At 41.7% G+C, this 17,607-nt stretch overlaps 1 protein-coding gene across 1 annotated transcript in view; it reads right to left on the reverse strand.

Moving 5' to 3' along the window:
* Positions 1–598: 598 nt before the first annotated feature.
* The window catches only part of LOC134754180 (uncharacterized), a 52,059-nt gene continuing 35,050 nt past the window's right edge, over positions 599–17,607 (reverse strand). The window contains exons 18-20 of the mRNA XM_063690310.1: positions 13,832–13,892; positions 1,928–2,155; positions 599–736 (exon numbers count right to left, since the gene is read on the reverse strand). Of these exons, the coding sequence (XP_063546380.1) occupies positions 644–736; positions 1,928–2,155; positions 13,832–13,892 (382 nt within the window). The 3' untranslated portion in view covers positions 599–643. The remainder of the gene's footprint in view (positions 737–1,927; positions 2,156–13,831; positions 13,893–17,607) is intronic.

Below are 17,607 nucleotides of genomic sequence, written 5' to 3' on the forward strand. Positions count from 1 at the left end.
ATGTTTCTTTTTGTTGTCGATCATTGGAATTAATTTTTGTTTGAAAATTTATTTTTTTCTTTTTAATTAAAAAAATACTAACGTTAGAGCACTGGGCAGTAACCCTGCGTGGGATTTCAGGGTTTGTCCAATGGCTAACTAAGGTCACTCTGTATAACTTTGCTATCTACTTACCAAAGATAGATGGATACAGTCTAAGGAAAAAACGTGCCTCGAAAATCACGAAAATTTGACTCTTGATCAGATGGCGCTACTACCTTTGGCCTACTCTCGTATAGAGGGCGTTGACGGTTTTGTTTGTTATTTAACAGTTTTTACGCATATCAGTGAAAGAACATGGGTCAAAACAATAAAAATAATTATTGCAAATAAAAAACATCATTTAACCATATTTAAATAAATTTTATCGTATTTTTATAAATCTTCATTTTTAGTTTTAAAGTGTGTCGATAGATGGCAGTGAATTTACTGTGACAGTACCGCTCTATAATATTATATCCTCTTTGCTACTTACCGACGACGAACGCATAACTACTGAACTTACTACAGCTAGCTATTACTAATTATGTAGGTATGTAGGTAATGTAAAGAACTATAATTAGGGTAGGTAATTAATTTTAATATAATAGATTCATGACAAAAATTAACGCATGCTGTACAGAGTTGTAGATCGACTGTCGAGCTTAGTATTCTTTTTTGGGATGCAGTAGGTTTTCACATACTGAGCGGTTGTGTTCTGAAAAATACGAAGTTTGTACTTTAACAAAAATTATATCTGAGACACGTACAACTTCGACAGTTCATCAAAATGTAGTTTTATCCAAAAAGAGACATTTATTTGTGATTTTCAAAGTCGTGTCGGTTAACTAACACATTCAGTGCCAGCGAGCGACCCGCTAGGCGAGTACTCTGTTCGTAGGCGCTTTTCACCACATAGCGTAAAAACGCGTTACTATAAACGTGGCGCATAGCTCGCACTGGCAGTGAATTCGTTAGATATGAACATGTACAATGTAACAAACTGATTTATGACCCCCGGACATAGGACGTTTTCACAGTAAGTGTCATAATAATTTTACTTTTCAAGTCAATGAAATGAAAATGACGTAATAAATGTGAAGTTTTCACAGTGGGTCAGGTATCAAGTTGTTTGATAGTAGGTAAGGTACCTTCGCGTGGCTCCGTATTAGCCGTACGACAACTTAGTAGGGTGGCCGAGCAGGTTGTTAGGTTACCTTTCGCTCATGTCGTCTCGGATATTTGGTATCAGTACATTCAGTATGATGTCCTGAATACAAATATATGAGATGACAAGCGCCAAAGTGGTGGGGGTAGTTGCTGTGTCGTCATAAAGTCGGCAGTACAAAGTTTTTTACTAACATACCAAATGTATGTATGTGGGGTACCAAATGAAAGGGCTTTGTAAGTAGATCACAAATATATAACATACTGTAACATTTTCACGCAAATATTAGCAAACGTTCAAAAATTTCACAATCCACAGTACTGCTCTAAATTGAAAATGACTGAATGCATTATTCCAAAATACATACCAAGTGACTGTGAACATCTTCTATATAAAGTTAAAAAATAATATATAAATTATACTTAGTTTTTAGGGTTCCGTACCCAAAGGGTAAAAACGGGACCCTATTACTAAGACTCCGCTGTCCGTCTGTCCGACTGTCACCAGGCTGTACCTCATAAACCGTGATAGCTAGACAGTTGAAATTTTCACAGATGGTGTATTTCTGTTGCCGCTATAACAACAAATACTAAAAACAAATAAATTAATATTTAAGGGGGGGCTCCCATACAACAAACGATTTTTTTGCCGTTTTTTGCGTAATGGTACGGAACCCTTCGTGCGCGAGTCCGACTCGCACTTGGCCGGTTTTTAAGTATAGCTGAGACAAAATCAAGGTACCTGATCGTCAAGTGAAGGCTGATAGGTACGCAGCAAAGGTTCGCCGAGGTCATTGGCCTGCATGGTGCGGCGATGGTGCGCGGCCACGGCGTCTGCCAGCATGGCGCGCACGAGCTGCCCGCGTGAGGACGCGCGCGCGCTCCCGCGCACCTCTCGTAGCGCGTCAAGCGCCGTGTTCAGGCGCACGCGCGCCAGGAACGCGTACAAAGAACGCTCCTCCTCGTGTTTCTGTTAACGATGGAAGAAAATTGAAAATTGAAGTGATACTAACTTCGGTACCATGAAATCATAATATTGCTCTTGGTTGGCCTAAATATAAATGCATTATAGGCGATTTCCGTGGGCGCGTACCTAGTGCAGTAAAACAAATACTTGTGCACAACACGTATAATTTGATAAGCACTTCCGAAAGTCCCTAAAAAAAATTACACTTGGAATTTAAAAAAAAAAATGTAACCAAAACAAATTGTTTTTCTGACAGTCCGCTTTCCGCACTGGCGTGAACTGGTGTACGAGCGAAAGATAAATGCGTATAAATTTAGCTGTAGAAGGAAAGAAATGGATTAATGAGATGGAGATTATGGACGATAATGGCTGTTTCAAGGGGTGATAGGTACCTAAATTTATTGCCGAATATTAGTTTCGCCTGACAATTAGGGGCAATTAGAATTTTAAAAGACAATGCCTTAAATAAATGCGGAATACGGATAACAGCGGCTTTACAGAATTAAAAGTAATATTGCACAAAAAAATAACAATGAACCGGGAAAAAATTACAATTAAACGGGAACCGATTCCAATACGTTAAAAAAATATTCAAACTCTGTAGACGATGACAATTTGTTCGGCCAACCGAAGCTGTACCGTGACCTATCGAACCGCGCTGTATGCGGGCTCGTGTCCTCCGTGGGTCTGCTAGTTCCTTTCCAAAGCAAACGTTCGGCTAACCAATGCTATCGAACCACGCAGTATGCGGGCTCGTCTCCTCCGTGGGTCTGATACCTGACCGCTGACTGATGGGGTCGACGACCATCCACTGCCGACTGCACGTCGGCGGCTGCGCCCTGTCGTTGATACGACCACCACGCACCACCGGAGCACTGCTCCACGGTGGTCTTAAAAAGGTCCTGTTGCAGGCAACTGCGGCCAACAAGGCCGCGGAACGACGGGAAGTAAAGCGCACTCGACCTCAGAAGAAAACGTTCCTCTTCAAGCTTAAAAGGTTAACTTTGACGAAAAAAACCAGGAAAAAAATCTATTTTATCACAAACAGATCTTTACACGTCAATTCCAAAATCCATCTGAAGTATCACGAAGAAAACAAATTTCTCTTTCCGAATCAGAATTGAAATTCAAAATTCAACGCAATTGTAACCTGCCAATCTCGAGAATATCATCGTCCAAAAAAGGTTCCATGTGTTTCTTTAAACCGCCATCTAACCGTAATTGCGTGAATCAATTCACACTATACGACACGACTAAACAAACAAGCAAACTAGACATGACTGACAAGCAAGTAGTTTCCAAAACAAAACGACAGATGTAGCGTCACGCTACACTAGGTATAATCAAAGATAGATATAACTCCGTAATAGATGGATACAGTCTAAGGAAAAAACGTGCCTCGAAAAGCACGAAAATTTGATTCTCGATCAGATGGCGCCACTAGTTTTGGCCTACACTCGTATAGAGGACGTTGACTGTTTCGTTTGTTATTTATAATTTTAACGCATACCAGTGAAAGAACATGGGTCAAAATCATATAAAAATAATTAATGCAAATAAAAAAAACATTTATCCATATTTAAATACATTTTAACGTATTTTTATAAATCTTCATTTTTAGTTTTAAAGTATGTCGATAGATGGCAGTGAATTTACAGGGGTTACAAAATTTACTATGACAGTACCGCTCTATTTTATTATATCCTCATTGGTATAATGTTACGTAACTATGGGTTGTAAGCGGGTCGGGTCGGTACAAAAAATAGTCACAGATCAGAAATTGTTGATCGTGCTAATTAGTAATTATGTAGTTACCCATGTGTGTGCTGGGTGTACAGTAAATACTGTACACTCAGCTGCAAAAGTGCATGGCCACTGTTTGAACGATTTCCATAAGAATAGTAACTGCTATTATATAAGTAGCCCCCATATTACTGTAATACCTTATGACAGTTAGGACATAAAAGATTCGGTTTCGGCTGAAACTAGCCCAAAACCTTTTGGTCGGACACTACTAAAAACCTCAAATATTTACGGTTTAGATACATTTTGCGATTCACCCTTTGTGATCGGCTACTGCCCGGTGCCGGTTGTATCGCTGTACCTATAGTTTCATACGGGAGTGGGCACTTTGTGATCGGCTACTGCCCGGTGCCGGTTGTATCGCTGTACCTATAGTTTCATACGGGAGTGGGCACTTTGTGATCGGCTACTGCCCGGTGCCGGTTGTATCGCTGTACCTATAGTTTCATACGGGAGTGGGCACTTTGTGATCGGCTACTGCCCGGTGCCGGTTGTATCGCTGTACCTATAGTTTCATACGGGAGTGGGCACTTTGTGATCGGCTACTGCCCGGTGCCGGTTGTATCGCTGTACCTATAGTTTCATACGGGAGTGGGCACTTTGTGATCGGCTACTGCCCGGTGCCGGTTGTATCGCTGTACCTATAGTTTTAAGCAAGACCAATACCAATACCAATACCAATACCCACAAGAGCCCATCAACGTGCTCATGCACTAGCGCCATCGCCACTGCTAAATAATTGTGATTATTTACATTTAACGATAGACATTTAAAAAAGGGGGCCGCTGTGTACTGTATTTTGTATTTAAGTGCCTTTTGAATACATTATTATACTTAATAGTTTTTACGTTGCTGGATTTGTCAATCTATGCGTCCAAAGTTAAAACGGCCGTTTTCGACGATCGACGAATCCAGCAACATGAAGCTTGTCCCAGGAAAAATGACGTTTGTTTCGCACAGGTTGCACATCAGACTTCTGACCAAAAGGCTTGAGACTGTTATAATGTAATAGTAGATTGTTAACCAAGGGTTGAAAGGCACCCATTTCAGTCGAGGTAGTTTGGCGTTCGAACGCAGTCAGAGTCACCCGAGTTAAACACTACTTTTCATATCGAATGCAAGGAAATCAAACAATACAAGGCAATTTTACAAAATCAGTAATTAAAGTACCTAAATAGACCTACGGCCATGATTTTTTTCCTAAGGACTTACTTGCAATCGCAGACTTTTCATGTGTGAAGATAGATACCCCCCAGCGAAAACCATTTAGTTTGCAATATTTACAAAAACACACATATCTGTTGTAATATTAAAATGATTTGTTCATTATATAGTTTGTCAAGGGACTGTCTCATTTCGGGCGTAGACGAAGAGAGTCATACTGTCTTTGTCTTGCACTGGTGCTAGCGCCCAGAAGAAGGGGATGAGTGTAGTTTTTTTTGTTTCCATTTACTGACAAGATTTGCTTGACCAACTATAGTATCAAAATCAGCGGGATTGCCTCTTACTTTTAATTTTTTTACTTTTTCGTTCTAAAACTCCCAATAGTCAATGGCATCCCAGTCATTTAGCCAACATAATAAAAGTATTTAATCTTTTATAATATTAAATAACAATTTAATAAATAAAATAAGGAATTTTTTGTTATATTTTATTTTATTTTCATGAATTTAGTGCTAAACAACTTTAAAAACCCATTTACTGTAGGCGATAGTTCTTTATTTCATGTCTAATTTAAGTTTAGGTATAAAAAAAAACCCTAGCTACTTATTACGTCATTGTGTTATTAGCTGTAATTTTAATTGTTAAGATTTATTTCGTGCATACTAACTCCATCTGTTGAGCCTTACACTTATTTGTGATAATTAAAAATAAAGTCACAGAGGGCGCTGGCGTGTATACTTAACCTAAAAACATATGGCGAATGCCGGTTACCTATCTGCTCACAACGCGACACGCGAGCACTCTCTCTCATATTTCACTTAAAAAACCTAGTTTTAATCCATCTTCCACCTGCGTATCCTACAATAAGCTGGTCTTCAAACCGGATCTAATGTGAACAGTGCCGATTAATGTTTACTACGCCACCGAAGATGGTAATAACGCGACGGCAAAAGGAAATGGCCGCCGCGAAGGCGATTTCGGAACCGCCGCCTTCAGCCGAAATGGGCGACGTGGCCGACGTTTTAGCTGGTACTACCAACTCCAAAAACGAAGTCAAGACCTCAGCACCTTCTGTTGCAAGCAGTAGAAGATCTACAGCATCCTCCATAGCAAGGCGTAAACAGCTGGAGTTGCAAGCAGCGGAGGAAAAGGCTCGAATCCAGATGGAGTTGATCGATAAACGCCTAGAAGCTGACCTTGCCGCCGCCGAGGCCGAAGATCAAGAAAAGTTAGACGTCGCTAGTTTAAGTGAAATAAATCAAGAACGAGTGTCGGACTGGTTGACCCAGCAACAGCATGCTGACGAGTACCGCCCACCTGTGCCCCCCGAGCCGGTCGCGCCCGTTTCCGATCGTGCAGCACCAGCACAGCATGTGGACACCGCTAGCAGCATCATGGAGTTGGCGAACGCCCTAAAGAATATGATGGGCCAATCATCGTCGCATCGCGAGGAACGTCTACTCAGCCGTCTGGCCACTCCGCGCGACCTACCTATATTTAGCGGAGACAGTCTAGAATGGCTGCATTTTAAAAATGCCTACGATGAATCATTATCGTCTTGCAAGTACTCAGAATACGAAACTCTGTCCAGACTTCGACGAGCACTGCGAGGCGAAGCCAAAGAAGCCGTCACCGACTTACTGATTGGCAATACTTCGTCCAAGGATATCATGGATGCTCTCGAACTTAAATACGGACGAGCAGAAACTATTATTTGCAACATAACTGCACAATTACGTAAGTTGCACCCATTACCTACGCATTATCAGCAAGATTTAGTTACCTTCGCCACAAAAGTAAACAACTGCGTTGCAACTATACGTGCATTAAAACAAAGTGATCATTTACGCAATCCCGAGCTCGCGTCCGCTATTACAAGCAAATTACCGAGCACACTTTTGGGAAAGTGGACTGAATATGCCTACGAGAAGATTCTTGCAGGAGAATCCAAGCTAGAATTGCTGGCTCAATTTCTTAAAAAAGAAGCCAACATGACCCTGGTTACCGGAGCTGTGCAGCCGCGAGAAGTCAAAAAGCCAGCACCCACCGAGCCCCATTTTAAACGTGATAAAAACGATGACAAAAGTCGTTATACGCATCACGTACTTGCTACTAGTACGTCACGAATAGATCATACTTCGTGCTCATTTTGTAAGAAAGGGGTACATTCACTACCCGAATGTCGCGTATTTAAACGTGCGATGCGAAGAGATAAATGGAAATTTGTTAAAACACAAAGATTGTGCTTCAAATGTTTGATCGCACGCCACGATATAAACAGCTGTGATGCACCTGACTGCGATATAGAGGAATGCGGACTAAGACATCACCGCTTACTTCATTGGAAACAAGCTACATCTTCTACGAGTACATTATCATCGGATCCCGTGACTCCCGTGAGCAACGAGCAACCGAGCACGCCGCTCCCGCCGGACCCGCCGCTTGCTCAACCGCGCCGCGCCGCCAGTGACGCTGATGCTACGATCGCTCACATCGCGACGCCTAACGATAACGATGAGACGGACGATTCGAACGCAAACGTGTTATTAAAAGTGGTTCCAGTGAAATTGTACGGACCCCGTGGTGAAATACAGACTTATGCGTTACTTGATGATTGCGCTGCCCTTTCGATGTTGGACTCTAGCCTAGCCGACGAACTAGGTCTACAAAGTGAGCGTTCTAGTGCGGTAAGACTCATAGACGCGTTCGGCCTTGAAGTGTATCAATCTGACGCGCCTAAAGTTCGCGCCAAAATATCTGGACGGGACAATACCTATTACGATATAATATTACGTAAGAGTTCTAAGTTAAATGTACCACCGCAAAATTTAACCGCCGTAAATCAAATTTCATGCAACAAGTTATCTAAAATAAAAAATGTTGTTTGTAAAGAACGTGTTGTGCCTCGCTTGCTTATAGGTGAAGATAATTATTATTTAATAGCACCGCTCGAGATCATTCATGGTGGCAGAAATACTCCATATGGAACCCGCTGTCGGCTGGGATGGTGCATCCACGGCTACTGCAGTCGCGCTCACTCCTCCGCGTCTCAGGTAAGTCACAGTGTTTGCCATCTCGCTCACTCTTATGATGGGATCGACAGTACTACTAATCTTGATACCAGTGCACTTAATGACCTAATAAAGCAATCGTATTGCCTAGACTCCATAGGAGTTTCGACCTTATGTCGCGAGAATAAGGCACATCTGCGTGCTATACAGATTTTAGACGAAACTGCACGTTTGATTGATAACCGATGGGAAGTAGGTTTGCCATTTAAACAGGATGACTTTACTATGCCCGATACTTATAACTATGCATTATCTCGCATGCAATCTTTATTACGTAAATTCGAATATGACCCTGTTTACGCGAATAGGTATGCCCAGGAAATAAATAAGTTATTATCCGAGGGGTATGCGCGTGAGTTACAGGAAAACGAGCTCTCAGTCAATCATGCATGGTATATTTCACATTTCGGCGTACAAAATGTAAATAAACCCGGTAAATTAAGATTGGTTTTTGACTCAAGCGCACGCGCTAGGAATAACATGTGTTTGAATGATTATCTGTTGACCGGGCCTGATTTATATAACTCGCTTTTAGGTATAATGTTGAGATTACGCGAGAAGGAGTTCATCATTATTGGTGATATTAAGGACATGTTTTTACGTATTAAAATTCGTCCAGAAGATCAACATGTTTTTCGATTTCTATGGCAAGCGTCCGCCACTGATACGATTAAAACATATGTGATGCAAAGCCTTATTTTCGGTGCAAATTGCGCGCCTTTTATCGCGCAACATATAAAAAATAAAAACGCACTTAAATACGAAGACCAGTATCCCGAAGCTGTTCAAGTAATTATAAATTCGCATTATATGGACGATTGTTATTATTCCACAGATAGTGAGGAAAATGCTATTCAGTTAATTAAAGATATTACGTACATACATAGCATGGGCGGCTTCGAGATACGTGGTTGGTCTAGCAACAGCAAAACGGTTTTGAACGCGTTACCGGCCACGGCGCTGGCTCAGTCAGCTGTTCAGTTCAAGGACGGAGCTACGAATATGACTGAGCGCGCTCTCGGTTTAATGTGGCATCCTGCTGACGACACCTTTAGCGTAAAAGTGTCGACTGGGCAGATCTCGCCCGAGATTTCAAACGGAAGCGTTCCGCCTACAAAGGCTAAAATGCTAAGCATTATTATGTCAATTTATGACTTACATGGTTTTCTCACTCCGTTTGTCATAAAGGCTAAAATTTTATTTCAAGACGTACATCGAAGCGGAGTCGACTGGAAGTGCCACATCCGGCCTGAGGAACATACTGGTTGGAAAGTTTGGCTCGACGAGTTGAAACAACTGGAGTCGCTGCGTATACCGCGCTGGTACCTGCGCGCCGGCACCTGGACGCCGTGCTATGACTCACTGTCTACGTCTGCGTCTTGTGAGAAGATAATGGATATACAGATGCACATTTTTTGTGACGCATCGATTAAAGCCTACGCTACGGTTATATATTGGCGTTTTACGCGTGCGGATGGTTTCGTACTAGTATGTTTGGCTGCTAGTAAAAGCCGCGTAACTCCCTTACGTCCGATTTCAGTCCCGAGACTGGAATTACAGGGATGTCTTCTTGGCACACGGTTGGCAAGGACTATTGCCACTGAGCAAAAGAATCTGGTGCCCAGTAAGCGATATTTTTGGACAGATTCCAGTACTGTCTTACAATGGATAAGAAGTGACCCCAGGAGCTACAAGCCTTACGTTGCTCATAGGCTTGGGGAGATCGATGAGCTGACTAATGCCAATGAGTGGCATTACGTGCCATCTCGTTTGAACATAGCTGACATTGCTACCAAGACGGATAGCCCTCCGCTGGACTACAGTGACGCGTGGTTTCAAGGTCCTGCATTCCTGTGTCAACCCGAAGATCAGTGGCCAAAGGACTTGAAGAATGCGAAGATCGTCGAAGAGGCTACCTGTGAAAAAAGAAGTGTTAATGTGGTTAGTACACTTGAAATACACTTACCTGTACCCGATGAAGGACGCTTCTCCAGCTGGATCCGACTTGTACGCACTGCTGCAAGAGTTTTATATTTTATAAAAATATGTAGACTGAAGTGTCAAGAAAGAAAACTAAATCAAAGAAGAAAGAAAAATGAACAGAATAAAGACACAATACAGCTCGATTCTGCAATGATGAAGAGCGCAGAAAAACATATAATAAAAAAGTGTCAAAGTGATACCTTTGCTGCCGAGATTGCCTGTGTAACACAAGGTAAACCGCTGCCGTCAAACAGTCGTCTACTAAAAGTGACTCCATATTTAGACGACGATGGAATCCTTCGTGTTGGCGGCCGTATAGATCAAATTGCAGGGGTAGAACTGTCAACCACACGACCACCGATTCTGGATGGAAAACATAGAACTACTCGGTTGTTGGTTGAATACTACCACCGACGTGCCATGCACGTGGCACATGAACATGTTGTCAATGAACTGCGTCAGTCTTACTGGATCGTGAATCTGCGTCCGACTGTACGCAGCGTCGCCGCGCAATGTTTGTTCTGCCGCTACCGACGCGCTCGACCGCAGCCTCAGAGAATGGGTGATTTACCTGCCGCGCGGTTACAGTACAGTCGTAGGCCATTTTCATACACAGGAGTTGATTTTTTCGGCCCTATGGAGACGACCGTTGGTCGAGGAAGACAGAAAAGATATGGCATGCTCTTTACATGTCTCACTGTGCGAGCCATTCACATCGAGATCACAGAATCACTGAGCACGGACTCTGCAATTATGGCGCTCATACGTATGTCTGCTCGCCGTGGCACCCCGCTGGTTCTATTTTCAGATAATGGCACAAATCTACGGGGAGCCGACAACGAGCTGAAGACTAGTCTTCAGCAACTGAACGTAGACAAACTGCGCGAAGATGGAGCCGTCCGAGGGATTGAATGGCGATTCATCCCTCCCGGAGCCCCTGAAATGGGCGGCGCATGGGAGCGTATGGTCCGCACAGTTAAGACGGCGCTCAAGGTCGTCATGAAGGAGCGCGCACCACATCCTGAGACCCTATGCACATTGATGGCGGAAGTTGAGGCTCTCGTAAACAGCCGTCCTATCACACACGTCTCGACGGATCCCGGTTACCCCGAAGCGTTAACGCCTAACCATTTTTTAATCGGTAGTTCGTCTACTGGAGTTCCTATCGGTAAGTACGACGATTCTGACCTTTGCCTCCGCAAAAGGTGGCGCGTAGCTCAGCGTCTTACAGACATGTTTTGGGCTAGGTGGATAAAAGAATATTTACCTACGCTTCTACCTCGTCAAAAATGGACTAGGGAATCTAGATCGTTAAAAGTAGGAGATTATGTAGTATTGGTCGATCCCAATTTAGAGCGCGGCTCCTGGCGACACGGTGTAGTGAGCGCGGCGCACGCTGGCCGTGACGGCCGTATTCGTGTGGTAGATGTGCGCACACGCTTAGGTCAGCTGCGCAGACCTGCCACACGCGTCGCATTACTGTCCCCAGTTGATGGCTAGTGCTTATCAGCACTAAGGGGCGGGGATGTAGGCGATAGTTCTTTATTTCATGTCTAATTTAAGTTTAGGTATAAAAAAAAACCCTAGCTACTTATTACGTCATTGTGTTATTAGCTGTAATTTTAATTGTTAAGATTTATTTCGTGCATACTAACTCCATCTGTTGAGCCTTACACTTATTTGTGATAATTAAAAATAAAGTCACAGAGGGCGCTGGCGTGTATACTTAACCTAAAAACATATGGCGAATGCCGGTTACCTATCTGCTCACAACGCGACACGCGAGCACTCTCTCTCATATTTCACTTAAAAAACCTAGTTTTAATCCATCTTCCACCTGCGTATCCTACAAACGTTTAACTGTGGCTGTATAAGATTCTGCCTTTGCTTATTTACGCAAGTGTAAGGGTTAAAAAAATATTTTTGGTGTATTCCTTTTGGTTCCCGCCTTATGAAATCGAGTAAATACAATTCAATAAAAGAAATCAAGGACTTCCGGTTCGAGCGCCATCTTGATAGTTAGCATCGTGATTAATTACTTTGTTTTTTGCTCATTAATATTGTTTAAAGTGTAATATCGATAGCTTACTATACAGTAAACTAATGTGGTAGTGTGCAGTGAATGGAGAATTAATTTTGAAGCGCGTTTAACCACCATTTTGGAGTCAACGGCCGGTAGTCCACGTGCTTCTTGTAAAGTCTAGCTATCGATTTACAAGAGCTAACAAATCACCGTACACTGTCTTGTACAACCGTACAATTTTTGTCGTTTTTAAACCTCTTAATACCTTGATACTGGCGAAATAGTCCCACTGGGCTGAAGCCATAATTTTAAAAAAAGAAGAAGAAAAGAAATCAAGAATAATTTATTTTAACAATTTACTTTCATCATTTTTGATTTAAAAAAAAATGCGGGATTAGTAAAATTAGAACAATTCCCAATTGTTCCAGGCGGGGAAATAAAGACACTATAGGTATTTTTCAATTTTATTTCCACCTATTTTCTAATGGGACGGGGAATACAGGGACGCAGAGTAGTACACCACTTTTCTGCACTAGAGCAGAAACGTATCACTTTCTGCGCACTTTTTAGAGTTTTTAGAATAACAACGACCCACTCTCAGAGCATGAGATATGAAAAAAATAATACCTGTTTTCTTATTCTTTATAAAAATAAATCCCTTTCGTTTACAATTTCGAAGATATCGCCATCACAGAAAAGACTACATCAAAAAATGTTGTACAAACACTTACAAAATCCAGGCATTTCCACGAAAAACGAGCAGTGAAGTTAATCTATGTAGTTAGTAAGACCTGTTCAAAGGGTGTTAAAACAATTATACGAAAATGAAGGTAGACGACGGCGGACTGGCAATGGTCATAAGCCCGGGTTTTCAAATAAATAATACACAGAAGAACATCATAACTTCGTTGCAAAAAACGCCTATTACTTACCCTGTTTGTACTATATTTAGCCAAAAGTGCAAAACGTACAAATGAACAGTGCAGTCCTTAAAAAAATACTCTATAAAGACCTACAAATAAACTAAAGTACCTAACTAAAATGCAAAATAGTAAACTGAAGTGGAAACCACATCTACCATGCATTATCCAAGAAAGGGATAAAGCGACTAAGTCAATAATATAGAATTTGTGGAAAAACACCTTATTCCTCCCAACTGCTCTGAATTAAGATCCATTGAAAAATAATGGGTTCATATGAAGCAGAAACAGCAGAAACTTAAACCATAAAACTAAATGGAAAAAAAGCTTAAAAATTAATAACAGTCCTATGTACAAAACCGGATGGCACCCATTACAACAAAATTACGAAATTTCTGGATTTATAAAGTCAAAGACTCAAAACATGCGTGCCATGCGTTTATTAAAATTGGTAACATGAATTTACCATCAAAAAGTTGATTTTTAACTGTTGTGTAATGTAAGATTTTATTAAAATTAAAATGGGTCATTGTTTTCTGGGACAAGCTTTAAAAACCAGTTTGATGATTGATGTAAGTATTCAAAATGCACTTAAATACAAAATACAGTACTTAGCGGCCCCCCCTTTTTAAATGTCTATCGTTAAATTTAAATAATCACAATTATTTAGCAGTGGCGATGGCGCTAGTGCATGAGCACGTTGATGGGCTCTTACTTTTTTTCGATCCATTTCGGCGATTACTTCTTGTTGACGCTTTACTTCAACATTCCAACCTCTAGAAATAACATGATTAATTGGTTAGATTAGGTGCACTAACGAATCCATACTAATATTATAAATGCGAAAGTCTGTCTGTCTGTCTGTGTGTTACCTCTTCACGCTTAAACCGCTGAACCGATTTAGTTGAAATTTGGTATACAGATAGTTTGAGTCCCGGGGAAGGACATAGGATACTTTTTATCCCAGAACTCACCCCTCAATGGGGTGAAAAGGGGGGTGGAAATTTGTATGGGGAATCAATAACCGCTGAACCGATTTAGATGAAACTTGGTATGGGGATAGTTTGAGCTGTGGGAAAGGATATAGAATAACTTTTATCCCCGAAATCATCCCTTAAGGGTGTAAAAAATGGGGTGGAAATGTATAGTATGGACCAATTTGGGGGTGAAAAAAGGATGGATTAAAAAGCAGATAAGAATTAAGGTACCCAAATTACTAATTCCACGCAGACGAAGTCGCGGGCAAAAGCTAGTTAGTTATATACGCGAAGACGCAGAATAATACCTCTAACTCAGAAGGTAAGTGATGGGTGCTGGTAACCCTAGTAAAGCCGTTTTAATTATGTCATTCTGCCATAGCATCATACATTGTATAGCTCTTTAGATCTATTATTTAATTGTACAGTGAAAGATTTAGGCGTTTTTAACAGTGTAGTAATAATCTGCTTCTAGCACAATCGGATTAGGACAAACTTCGAATTCTCTTGGAAAGTTATGAAATTTGGTACATATGTTAATTAAAGGTCCCTTTTTCATGTCCACACCATTTGACATTGAGAAACCCCGCAGCCATCTTGGAAAATGTGTGCCTTCCTGGAAACGGCATTGGCATTGGGCAAATGGCATTTTACTCTGAATCTAAGTATTCTATGGAAATATGGTGTAAATGTAAGGTAACATTAAATTCTACACAAAACAGCCAAGGTGACAATCGCTATCGCTTCGCCATCGAATCACTCTATCACTCTTCCATATTAGTGTGACAGTGACAGTTGCGTTTCGTTCGCTACGTAGCGTTAGCGATTGGCATGTTGTCTACGGGGCCAGTCCTACAATACAGTAGCGGCAAATAATCTAGATCATATTTTGAAGATACATTTGCATATTTTTTTGGTAATTTCTCAAAAACTGCTTATGCGATTTCGATGAAATTTACAATATAGGGGCGTATGAAACCGACAATTCTAACAAACTAGGGTACATTTTTAAAATAATTAGTTTGCCTGAGTTTTCGCGGTAGCCCGGTGGGCATTCAATTGTAAAGTAATGAATGATTCGATTTAATTTTCAAACCAGAGGATAACGATGGCGAAAAATCGATGTATCTAGGTTTTATTCTTATTCTTACACTCTTGGTAAGATACGCTTTTGTTTTCAAATAACAAATTTAATATTTATAACGTACATTAATTGATGTGTGTGAAGTCCCCAATCCGCATTCTGTTAACGTGACTGCCTGTTGCAACGTGTTGTGGGACGTAAGTATACAAATGTGTTCGTGATGATAATACAATCGCAAATACAAATTTAACGCGATTAAGTCCCGTCGTAAATAATAATGATAATACAATCATTGTTAATATGATATAAAGTCCAATTACACGAATTTTCGAATGAATGACTGCAAAAAAATTGCAATATGATAGATTTTTTGCCGAATATGATAGACTGTACCTTTACGGCTTTACCATTGTGTAAAAATTAAGTCTTCTTGTCGAAAATACATGCTGAATCCAGATTGAGCGCTTATACTTTTCCAGGGGGCATTCTGTTGATATGAAACTTGGATGAATATGAATTCCACTTTTATCTATACATTTACACGATCTTCCCCAATATCAACATTTTACTCGACTGCGACTTAACCAAAAAGTAGGGTTATATATGGGTTTAAATGCTGCTGATTCTGGGATCGCTGTTTTCATGTCTTAAAATTTGAGCTTCGGTGACACCCAGGGGATGAAACGCCATCCCCCCGCGGGTTGCTCACCTTGTCGTGGTGGAGGGGCTTAGTAACCGTGGCTTGGTCACCCACGGTGAGGCGAAGAGGCAACCAGGCCGGCCTGTTTGGAGAGCGGGCTGGCCCGAGGAGAACGCTCCAAGTGGGTTGGTTTAGCCCGCTTGTGATGCGCCGAAGGTGGACCGTCGAGGAAGAGGAGTGTCGGTCGGAGTGATGGTATTTCGATGCGCCACTCTTCCTATCCCCTGCGAACTTGGCGGGGCCGTTCCGCTGTAGCGGCGTTGGTGGGGATGCAGAGGAAGAGGAGTGTCGGTGTTACGATGTGCCGTTCTCGCTGTCCTCTGCAGCCGAATTGTGGTTTTGCGGCCGAACCATAGACCTGATCTGTCGCCGGGCGCTGGGGAAATTTCTGGGGCCCGTGGCTTCCTTGTGGCGGGCTAGGGGGGGGGGGGGGGGGGGGGGGGGTCCGCTACAACGCAGAACGGAAGCCGAGGAGGAAGGCGCGTCGTACCACCTGGCGCGCCTAGCGTGAAGGAGCCGCTCGTGGGCGGCTGCCGCCGGTGGGGTCGCGGATGAGTACGCAAGCGTTCCTGTAACCCCACAAATAGGGCGGCGAGGCGGCATATGGGGGGATTTTTAGTGGGTACACCGTGGGCCTCATTGGCCTAGACGTGAGTCCCACATAACCACTCGGGTCACCTCCCGCACCCGGGTGGTATGCGGAATGCATTTTTCCCCCTCTAAAAAAAAAGGGATGAAACGCCATCTTGAAAAGTATACGTCTTTATTGGTTTTGCTTTTTTAGGGTTCCGTACCTCAAAAGGAAAAAACGGAACCCTTATAGGATCACTCGTGCGTCTTGTCTGTCTGTCTGTCGGGCTGTCCGTCTGTCACAACCTATTTTCTCCGAAACTACTGGACCAATTAAGTTGAAATTTGGTACACATATGTAAGTTTGTGACCCAAAGGTGGACATGTAACGTAAACATATTAATTTTAAACACGGGGGCCACTTTTGGGGGGTAAATGAGAAAATTAAAAAATTAAGTTTGTCAAACTATATCGTGTCAAACTGTATCAAATGAAAGAGCTCATTGTGAGAATCTCAAATTTTTTTTTTATAAGTTTAAAATAAATAGTTTATAAGTTATTCAAGAAAATAGGCAAAAAATGACCATTCCTCCCTTTATCTCCGAAACTAATGGGTCAAAAATTTAAAAAAAAAAACACAAAATAGATCTTTACCTATAGATCACCGGAAAACCTATTAGAAATGTGCAGTCAAGCGTGAGTAGGACTTAATTACTTTTGATCCGACCCCTACGGGTTTTTTAAAGACATTTCATATAAAAAATACATTGTTTAAATTGTGTAATGTACGGAACCCTTGAAACGCGAGTCCGACTCGCACTTGGCCGGTTTTATTTCTCGGAATATCCTTTCGCCATTCTGAGAAAAAAAGGCGTATACTTTTCAATTTGGCGTTGGATCCTTATTTTCTACAAGAAGATTAAATTTTTCCGCATAGGTATGTAAAGTTTTGGGTATAATCAAAGATAGATATAGTAATAGATGGATACAGTCTAAGGAAGTGCCTCGAAAATCACGAAAATTTGATTCTCGATCAGATGGCGCCACTAGTTTTGGCCTACTCTCGTATAGAGGGTGTTGACGGTTTCGTTTGTTATTTATAATTTTAACGCATGTCAGTGAAAAAACATGGGTCAAAATCGTATAAAAATAATTAATGC

The sequence above is a fragment of the Cydia strobilella genome, chromosome Z (assembly GCF_947568885.1).
Source record: "Cydia strobilella chromosome Z, ilCydStro3.1, whole genome shotgun sequence".
Lineage (NCBI taxonomy): Eukaryota > Metazoa > Arthropoda > Insecta > Lepidoptera > Tortricidae > Cydia > Cydia strobilella.